At 53.2% G+C, this 10,339-nt stretch overlaps 1 protein-coding gene across 1 annotated transcript in view; it reads right to left on the bottom strand.

Annotated features, from left to right (window-relative positions):
• Positions 1-1,465: 1,465 nt before the first annotated feature.
• The window catches only part of SLC1A7 (solute carrier family 1 member 7), a 68,345-nt gene continuing 59,471 nt past the window's right edge, over positions 1,466-10,339 (bottom strand). The window contains exons 6-11 of the mRNA XM_031969096.1: positions 9,498-9,597; positions 7,835-8,068; positions 5,614-5,808; positions 4,233-4,367; positions 3,616-3,718; positions 1,466-1,764 (exon numbers count right to left, since the gene is read on the bottom strand). Of these exons, the coding sequence (XP_031824956.1) occupies positions 1,531-1,764; positions 3,616-3,718; positions 4,233-4,367; positions 5,614-5,808; positions 7,835-8,068; positions 9,498-9,597 (1,001 nt within the window). The 3' untranslated portion in view covers positions 1,466-1,530. The remainder of the gene's footprint in view (positions 1,765-3,615; positions 3,719-4,232; positions 4,368-5,613; positions 5,809-7,834; positions 8,069-9,497; positions 9,598-10,339) is intronic.

Here is a 10,339-nt window from a genome sequence, read left to right as displayed (position 1 = left end):
ACCCTCCACGAGATGCCGAGTTCGCAGATTTCCCAGGTGTAACTGGTCACACGGAGAGTTTAACAATAGGCTCTTTAAATAGTTCAAGCTGTCACCAGGGTGGCCCTTCCCGAACACAGGGCCAGGCAAACCCTAGGTGCTTAATAGATGCTCCCTGACTGGCTCTGAGGCTGGCCAGACTGTTGATGCTGCTGCCTCCTCTCGCCCCTCCCCTCCTTGTCCGCCATGGCCTCCCACTCTCCCCAGCGACAAGTTCAAATCCCGAACTTTCCCCCGAACTTTCCCCCGAACTTCAGGTTTGTTATAGATACACTCCCACAAAAAGCAGGAGCAGCTTCGTCCTCCCAATGCCAGCAGCCATCCCTGTTTTCTCCTTTATCCCCAGAATGTGGCCTGGGGTTCAGGAGACAGGAAGTCTCTGGTCAGTGTTGGGAAGACAGAAGGCGGCCTGCTGGGCCGGGATGCCGAGGCCCCTCTTTCAGAGGTCCTGAGCCCCAACCCGGCCTCCCATTCAGGGGCCCCTGCCAGAGCCCAAGGGGGCTTGGCCATCTCTCACCTCTCAGCCAGGGAGAGTCCCCATGGGATGCAGAACAAAACCCAGCAGCCCCAGGTCCTGGAGCTCCCGCTCTGCACCTGGAGCCCCCGCTCTGAACCTGAAGGCCCTGTTCTGGATCTGGAGCCCCTGCTCTGGGCTTGAAAGTCCCGCTCTGGATCTGGAGCCCCTGCTGTGGACCTAAAGGCCCTACTCTGGACTTAAAGGCCCTGCTGTGGACCTAAAGGCCCCGCTCTGCACCTGGACCCCCCGCTCTGAACCTGAAGGCCCCGCTCTGGATCTGGAGCCCCCACTCTGGGCTTGAAAGTCCCACTCTGGACCTGGAGCCCCCGCTCTGGACCTAAAGGCCCCACTCTGGACTTAAAGGCCCTGCTGTGGACCTAAAGGCCCTGCTCTGCACCTGGAGCCCCCACTCTGAACCTGAAGGCCCCGCTCTGGATCTGGAGCCCCCGCTTTGGGCTTGAAAGTCCCGCTCTGCACCTGGAGCCCCCGCTCTGGACCTAAAGGCCCCACTCTGGACTTACAGGCCCCGCTCTGCACCTGGAGTCCCCTCTCTGGACCTAAAGGCCCCATTCTGGACCTGGAGCTCTCTCTCTGGATCTGAAGGCTGTGGCTCTCCCCGGCCCTCCCTGCCCCCAAGGGGACCCTGGGTTTCTGAGCTGCTCTGGCTGTGGCCCGGGGCCCCTGAGAAGCTTCCAGCAGAGCGCTGAGAGTCAGGGTGACTAGGACCCAGGAGTGGCAGAGGTCTGAGCGGGGCAGCCCTAGGGAAAAGAAGCGGGCGTCCCTTTGCCAGGATTGCGCCTCTGAGCCAGCCGAGCCGGGAGTGAGGCGACCCTGTGGGCTTCCTGCTGCAGAGATGGCAGGGGCCCCACCATTGCCTGCGGGCCCTGGGCAGTGCTCAGAGCCCCGCAAGTCGGAGAAGAGGCTGGGAGCCTCCCGGCCTCCCCGTGGCCCAGGCTGGCAGCCGGGGAGGACGTCTAGACATTGGTCTCCAGCTCGTTGATCTCGATGGTGCAGTGATCGGCGCTGGGCACGGGCTGAGTGGGCTCCTCGTCTTGCTCCACTTGCACGGGGACGTGGTGGGAGAGAAGGGCCGTGGCCAGAGCCGGCCCGTGGGCCCCCGCCATGCTCTTCACGCAGCCGTTCCTCTGCGATGCCACGATCTCCTCCAAGCTGACAGGCTTTGTGTCACAGGGCGCCGGCTTGTGGCCCTGGAGGGGGAGAACGGGCATCGGGAGGCGGGGGCCGGATGGGGACGAGGCTCGCCAGCCTGGCTTTGAAGGACAAAATGGGGCAGTGGGAGGTCCGGGGGCCGGACGGGGAGAAAGAGCTGTCCGGCCATGACAGACGGCGCAGCAGGGCCTGAGCTTCTTGTGACATGGAGGGGACGACTCCTCCCACAAGGGGAGGATCCTCTGTCAGGAGGGGTGGGGGGCTCTTAGCTACAGAGTGAACCACCGGCTCCCAGGCCCTGCAGTTGGGGGGATGCTGAGAGTCTGGTGGGAAAAGCCGGGCTGGGAGCCGAGACAGGCTCCAGCCTCGTTCTCCTGCCCGGTGACCCAGAGAATCACTCCGGCTCTCTGAGCCTCAGCTTCTCCTTTGTAGATCAGGAGCCAGGCCTTGCCTGCCCCAGGACAGTGAGAAGCGTCAGGTGAGAGGGAGCCCTGACAGAGCTCTAGCCACTGGGGGTGGGGGTGGGCAGACTGACCCCCTTCCTGAGCAAAAATCCCTTCTTCAGACCTGAGACAAACCCTTCTCCAGCCTCAGTCTGAAGGCTTGCTCCCCACCCCTTCTGGGCTGGCTTCACCATTAGGTTTTTCCTCCTGCCCTTTCCCTAATTCCCATATATCTCGTAAAGCCTGAGGCCTCCAGAAAACCCTCTCTGATCTCGGTGCCGGGAAGGAAATGGCGGCCGTCTCTGCCAAGAACGCCCCAAACAGGGTCACACGGACTCGGAAACGAATAAAAAATGAGTGAACAACAAAACTGGCACAGGCGTCCTCTCATTTATAAACCCGGTGCTCCCTGTCCTGGCTCCTCCTCCCACGGGTGCTCCGGGAGGACAGAGGCGCTCTGGGCCAGCACATCTGGGGCTCAGGAAACACTCCTGAATCATTAAGTGACTCTCCTCGCTCTTCTGGAGACTTTTAAACTTGGGAATTCCTCTTCTGAGCTAATGGGTCCCAGACCAAGCCCGGGGGCTGCTGGGTCCCAAACAGGACTGAGGACCCAGGCCCGGTGCTTGCCAGAGGTCACATAGCCTGCTGGTGACAGAGTCTGGCCCTCAGTCCTGGGCTCTGCCTTTTACAGAATTATTACAGTTATTGTTTTGAGAACAAGAAAGAAGACTCTGCAACTTTAAGCAAATCAATGATCCGCAGCTACTCTGGGGGACTTATGATGAAAAGTGCTCTCTGTGCCCAGAGGGAGAATGGATTGTGTCTGAACACAGGCCCAAGTGTACTTTTAAAAATTTTATTTTTCTTGAAGGTTTTCTTTTATTGGGGGAAGATTATATGGAAAAGTTTTATATAACTTCATTTATGTTTTCTTAAAGGAGGTTGGGAGCGGGAAGGGAAAGACAGAATCTAGAACTCAAAGTTTTAAAAACAAATGTAAAAAATTGTTTTACACGTATGGGGGAAAATAAAAATATCGGACATGTATTTATAAATTTATTATCTATCTATTGGTATCTATATCTATGATTCTAAAACAGGAAATACATATCTTTATAAATATGTTATATATCTATATCTATCTACTTTATCTAACCATATCAATATCTCTATCTTCTACTATCTCTCTCTCTTTCTATATATATATCTCTTTATTTATCTTTGACCTTTATCTATCTACTTCTCTCTCTCTCTCTCTCTCTCTCTCTCTCTCTCTCTCTCTCTCCATCTCCATCTCCATCTCTATCTCTCTGTCTTGTTTCTCTCTCTCTCTCTCTCTGAGTCACTGAGTCTAACCCACTGGTTTTCCGAGCCAGGCTGGGTGGGCTTGGCTGGGCTGCCCAGGCCAGGGGGAGAGAAGGGGCCGGCCGGGCCCACTCTTACCTCTGGGCCTAGGTCTCTGGCGAAATCCTTGCGGCAGATGTGAGCTATGATCCCCGCCGCCAGTGCATCGCCCAGGACGTTGATCATGGTCCGGAAGCGGTCCCTGAGAACCAGAGCGGGGATTTCAGAACCGGGGCCAGACTCTGTCCCGGCCACTCAGCCCATGAGCAGGATCCCAGCCCAGATTAACACGGCTCTTCTCAGGAACCTTGGCTCTGGGCGAACCCAGCTTGCTGGCTAAAGAACAAGGTAGGTGGGCTTAATGGGGGTGTGGGGAGGTCCTGAGCCTGCTGAGAATGGATGTGGGGACAAAGGCTGCCACCGACTGACCAGCTCATTAGCCATTGCCTGCCCTTTGTGGTGGGTGGGTGGGGGGCCGTGGGCCCACTTGGCAAAGCTTTGTGCTTTGGTGTTTGAAATGAGTCTCCCAGACTTCTAGACCCTGCGATGGGCCCTTTGGGGCTGAGAGGACATTCCCAGAGCCCAGAAAAACAAGGGGCAGGAACAAGGGCGGAGTCGGCACAGTCTGGATGAAGGCCGAGGGCCGGGGGCTCCAGGGGCTCCCAGCCTGGCCCCGGGGGGGACTCTCCCGAGCCCTTCGAGACTGGGGGACTTACAGGGCCCAGTCCACGGCGATGATGAGCGTGATGTCATCGGTGGGCAGCCCCACGGAGGTGAGCACAATGACCATGGTGACGAGACCCGCCTGCGGGATGCCAGCGGCCCCGATGCTGGCCGCGGTGGCTGTGATGCTGGAGCAGGAGGAGAGAAGAGGGGAAGCGGGGAGCCCGGGCCAGACCCATCAGAAAGTCTGGCCCCAGGCCACAGGCCCCCCAAGAGAAGGGGAGAGAAAGGTTCAGGCTCGGCGGGCACTGCCCTGGGACTCGGGGCATCCCCAGGCCTTCTGAAGGCCCCAGGGCACAGAACTCTGGGAATCCAAGGTGGGGCCTCCGAGGGGCTTGAAGGAGGTTCATAGAAATTGCAACATAGCACAGATTGCTCCAAACACAGCCTAATGGGATTGTTGCCCTACAAAAGCAGCCACGTTAGCCAGCAGTGAAAATCTAAATATACATAAAATAGTCATGTGTAATGTGAAATAAATATAAAATATATAAATTTATATATAAAATAATGGAAAAGAAGGATAACAACAGTGGCTCTCATCTCTATAGTACTTGAAGATTTACAAATTGTTTTCCTCCTGATTCTGAGAGATAGGAAATAGAGAGTTCTCTTTGCCAGGTTCAGAAACTGAGGCTCAGGGAAAAATGACTTGCTTGTGATTGTGGCCAGCAAGAGACAAGGGAAAGAATGATGGCCATGGGTTCAAGAGCCATGGGTTCAAGGGCTGCTTCTGCCACATACTGCCTAGGTGGGCAAGCCCCCCTTCTCCTTGGGCCTCAGTTTCCTCATCTGTAAAACGAGATTGGAACTAGCTGGTCTCTTGGGCCCCCTCTGGCTCCTAGGATGGGCCAGGATGTGACAGTCCCAGGCTTCCTGATGTTGCGTCCAAGGCTCTTGGAAACAGAAGCTTGGTGAGGTTAAACAATTTGCCCGTGCTCGTAAAGCTGCACAATGTAAGCCTCGGGTCTCCCGGCAGCAGCCGAGCACCTCTTCGCTTCCCCAAGCTGCCACGAGAGCTCGGAGGAGAGGGCCCGGAACAGGGCCTGAACACCAAGGAGCAGCCACGGCAACTGACTACTGGTCTTGGAAAAGCCCCTCCCTTCTCAGGCCTCAGCTGCTTGATCTGTGGGATGATCAGGTTGGACTGGAGAGAAGCTGATGTCTCTTCTTGTCCTAAAATTCCCAGTTCTAAGCTCCCTCCCAGCCCTGACATCCTCTGTTCTAAACCCCTTCCCTTCCCTGACATCCCCCGTTCTAAGCCCCCTCCCAGCTCTGACATCCCCAGTGCCGTGGTGGGTGTGGGGGGGACTTTGGCCCTGGTCTCCCCCTCCTCCCCTCGCCCTCCTTTCCCTGCTCCCCGGGGATTGGCACCTGATGGTGATGATCTGGCCCAGATCCAGCTCGTAGTTGTTGACCTGAGCGATGAAGATGGCAGCCACGGCTTCGTAGAGAGCCGTCCCGTCCATGTTGATGGTGGCGCCCACGGGGAGCACGAAGCGGGCGATTCTCCGGTCGATGTGGTTGTTCTCCAGCAGGCACTTGAAGGTGATGGGCAAAGTGGCTGAGCTGTGGGGGGGAGGCGGCTTTGGTTTCTGCTCCTCAAACCCAGATTCTCCTCCCCCCCCGAGCTCTTTGGCTGGTCTTGGGATCTGGACCAAACCAGCCTTTGCTCCCAAGGAAATGGCCATGGGAGCACTGCCTGACCTTAGTCTTTCCAGAGCTTGCTTTGTGTCCCCAGTGCTTACCATGGCACACAGTAGGTACTTGCCAAGTGCCTGTTGACTGACCCACTGACCTTCCTCCTCGTCCCCATTAGACTTATGGGAGATGCTGCTGAAGTCCTGGGGGATCGCCCTAAGTCAGCCCTTGTGCGACCATGGGGGAGCACAGAACCTCACAGAATCTCACAGAACCTCAGAGCTGGAAGGCAGTATTCTTGTCAGTAGCCGGCAAGGCCCTCTAACTAAACAGGAGCCCCCATAATCCCCTTCCTCGTGAATGTGTCTGGCCACAGGGAGCTCCTCTCCCGGCCTCTCCATTCTCCTGGGGGCCAGTCTTCCTGGTCAGAAAATCTTTCTCCATTTTAAGCTTACATCTGCCCCTCTAGAACTGTTCTTCCTCCCCCACTTCCCATCACTCCTGGCTGGGGCAGAGTGGAAAAGACCAATCCCTTGTTCCCAAGGCAAACGCCCAAACGGGGCCATCATGTCCTGCTTCTCCCCCCAGGCCTTCTGTTCCCCAGGCTACACGTGACACGGACCCCGGCTCCTTCGCCTGCTCCCAGGTATGAACGTCCTCCCACGGGGGAGCCTCCCGAGGAGGCCTGATGAAGGCAGGGTCCGGGAGCACGACCCCCTCCCTATTCCTGGGAGCCGGGCCTCTCTTCGAATAGCCCGGGACCATATTAGCAATTCTGACCGCCATCTTGTACTGCTGGCTCCCAGCGAGCTTGTGGCTCACTAAAACTGGCGGATCTCGTTCAGGACCACCCCTGGCCAACCACTCTCTGCTCACGTTGTTCTTGAAGTTGTTTATGGAATTGATTCTTTGAACCCGTGTCTATGGTCCAGCTCTGGGAAAATCTTTTCAGACTTGTTTTTCTTCTGATATTCCCTTCCCCTGGGAGTCTGTGTCCTAAGCTCCCTCTCTTCTGTTCTCCCCCTTCTCAAACATTCCCTGTATTATGTCCTTTCCCATCTTTGACATCTTTGACATCCAAAAGAGTTCTTTTGGATCTGACATTTTTTGTTATAAGCCCCCTCTAAGTCTTGGCACTCAGTTCTAAGACCCTTCTAGCTCTGACATCTTTCTCTGTTCTAAAGCTCCTTCTGCCTCTACCATCCCGTGTTCTAAGACCTTTCTCACCTCTGACAATCTCTCTCCTAAGACCCTTTCCAGCTCTGACATCCCCTGTGCTAAGGGCCCTCCCATCTCTGCCATTGTGTTCTAGGACCTCTCCTAACTCTGACATTCCCTATTCTAAGGTGCCTTCCAGCTCTGACATTTTCTGTTCTAGGGTCCCTTCTCCTTCCCCCCTCCCTGGGGGAATCCCCCAAATCTCCCCAATTTGCCATTTTCTGCATCTCGGAGTGTAAGTTTGGAGCCACAGGTCAAAGGCAGTGTTTGCAATGACAGCAAGACTCGCCTCTAATCAACCCCAGATGCCTGGGCCTGATGAGCCCAGGACTTCCGCCAAGAGCCAAGCTTGTTTGGAGATGGCTTCTCCTGCCTGCACAGAACCTCCCAGCAGCAGCATCCAGTTGGGAGAAAGCCCTCCTGGCCTCTTCCCCTCCTCCTTTCCCTATTCCAGCTCCATCTTATGACTTGGAATCAGAGGATTCTGGTTCCAATCTCTGACTTACGGTGTGCCAGCTGTGTGTCCTTGGCAAAAGAGCTTCCTCATGGAATTGGACAAGATGGGGCTCAGCTGTAAGACTAAGATTTTGTAAAGACAAGTCTCTGCTCCGCCATTCTGTGGTTCTAGGCCTTCAGGAGACCACGGATCTGAATAAGATTCAGCGGCTATGGGATTCTAAGACCTTTAAGTACTTGGAACCCTAACCCCCAGGAGGGTTCAAGCCTCCGGTTCTACCTGGAAGACGTGGCCAAGGCGATGAGCAAGGCTTGGAGGATGCCCCGGATGAAGATGATGGGGTTCTTCTTGGTGATGACAAAGTACAGCATGGGAAGGATGAGGAGTCCGTGAACTATCAGACCACAGACTATGGTGATAGCGTAGAAGCCGAGCTTCTTCCCAATGGTCGTGGGGTCATCCATCTCCAAGATCTTCCCAGCGATGAGGAACACGATACCAAAGGGGAAGTACCTGTGAAGTATGGCAGGCACTTCTCCTGAGGGGGCCTTGAAAAGCTCTGCCCAGGGACCCCCTCCCCAGGCAGCTTTCCCCGATCATCCCTGGTCCCCTGCACCCTCTGAAGCTCCCAGAGAACTTGGATGGCTCGGACTGTCTGAGCATCTCCACAGTGAGCTTCTGGTCAGAAAAGGCCTTGGGCCACTGATTGTTCTTAACTGTGCCTGAGACCTAGATTGCTGAAGCTGGGAGGGAACCTTAGGACTTGGAATATCAGAGCTGGAGGGCCCTTAGAACAGAAAATGTCAGAGCTAGGGGAGCCTCGGGACAAAGTACAACACAAACCCTGGGAGGGAGGGATTGCAAGTACTATTAATCCTCATTTACTGACAAAGAAACTGAGGCACAAAACCAATGGTCCTATTCATCAGCTACCAGAACCAGGATTTGAACTTTGGCAGCCAAGTGCTGAAATGGATAGAGCCCTGAAACAAATCCTGACAGTTATTAATTGTGAGACCCTGGACAGATCATTTAATCTTTTTTGTTTTACACTTATCTCTTCTAATCTCAGTTTCCTCATTTTCAAAATGAAGATGACAACAGTACTTACCTCCCAGGTTTTGTAAATGAAGTGATATAATATTTGTAAAGTACTATGTGAACCTCAAATATCTAAAGAAATATTGACAGTGATGATGATGGTGGTAGTAATAATGGTGGTGAAGATGATGCTGATAATGGTGATTAAGGTGATGATGGTGGTGGTGATAATGGTGATGAAGAGGATGGTGATATAATGATGAAGATGGTGATGATGGTGATGAGGATGGTGGTAGTAATAATGGTGATGAAGATGATGGTGATGAAGGTGATGGTAGTGATGATGATGATGGTGGTGATAAAAGTGATGAAGATAATAATGGTGATGATAATGACGGTAGTAATAATGGTGATGAAGATGATGGTGATGGTGGTGATGATGATCATCATCATGGTGATGAAGGTGATGGTAGTGATGATAATGGTGATGGTGATAAGGGTTATGGGGATAACATTGGTGATGATGATGGTGATGACAACAATAATGGTGATTAAGGTGATGGTAGTGATGATGATGATTGTGGTGATAATAGTGATGATGAAGATAATGATAATGGTGATGATGATGGTGTTGATATTTGTGATGATGGTGATGGTGGGGATGCTATCTCCCTTGACTTCCCTGTGCTCTGTCCACTTCATCAACTTTCCACTCTTGACTCATTCAATGTGTGACTCTGAACAAGTGCCCTGTTCTTTTTGAACCTCTTTGGGATGGGGTGATAACCCTTGAACCCTCCCCTCAGAGGGTTACTGTAAGGAAAGCATTTTTCCGACCATAAAATGACCCAGGGAGATGAACTCTTCTAAGCATGTGTGACCCCAGTCTCTGCCCACTCACCACACAGCCACGGCCACGATCTTCATGACAGACTCATTCAAGCACTGGCAGAAGCTGACGAGGGGGACTCCGCTGTCTCCCATGCGGCCCAGCATAATCCCTGCAGTGGACACAGGCATCCGTGGATACAGAAACGTAACACACACAAACTCTAATAAGGATTTTAGTGGCCATTGGATCGATGAGTTCCAAACTTATATTGGGACAGTCCATCCTCCTTTGGAAAGCTTTCCTTCTTGAGATGTTGCCCTTGATATCAAGTCTAAATGTCCCTCCCTTTAATTTCCCCCTGAAGCTCCTGGTCCTGCCCTCTATGATCAACCTCTCTTCTACGTAACTTCCCTTCACCTTTTTGAAGATTTCTAGCTTGTCCTCTTTTCCTACCGCTGGTGACTTCTCTTTTTCAGACAAAAAGCCAGACATCATCAATGTCAACATCTCTGGTCTTCTCTGAATTTTCCCTAATGTAGTCATGTCCCTTCTAAACTGGGGTGCTCAGAACTGAGCTCAATATTCTGACCCGTTTCAAGGCCAGCGAGATCATTGCCATCCTTGTCTTGGACACTCTGACTGCTACTCCAGCTGCACCTTTAACCATGTTCTATCTCTTTAGGGAACTCTATCAGGAGAGCCCTCTCACTCACCTTTCTATTCCCTGCATCAATTCACTGACAGGAATCATAGCATTACTTCTCTGTCCACAGGTCATACTCCATATAGATCAATTTCCTGATTACAATGGCTGATCAACAAGCCAACGAATAACAAATACTTATTAAATGCCTACTATGTCCTCTTACTTTAAAGTTTAAGTACGACCCATCTTCTTTTTTTGGGTGGGG

The sequence above is a fragment of the Sarcophilus harrisii genome, chromosome 4 (assembly GCF_902635505.1).
Source record: "Sarcophilus harrisii chromosome 4, mSarHar1.11, whole genome shotgun sequence".
Classification (NCBI taxonomy): Eukaryota; Metazoa; Chordata; class Mammalia; order Dasyuromorphia; family Dasyuridae; genus Sarcophilus; species Sarcophilus harrisii.
Note: the sequence above shows the minus strand (reverse complement) of the source record. Positions and strands in the feature narration are given on the sequence as shown.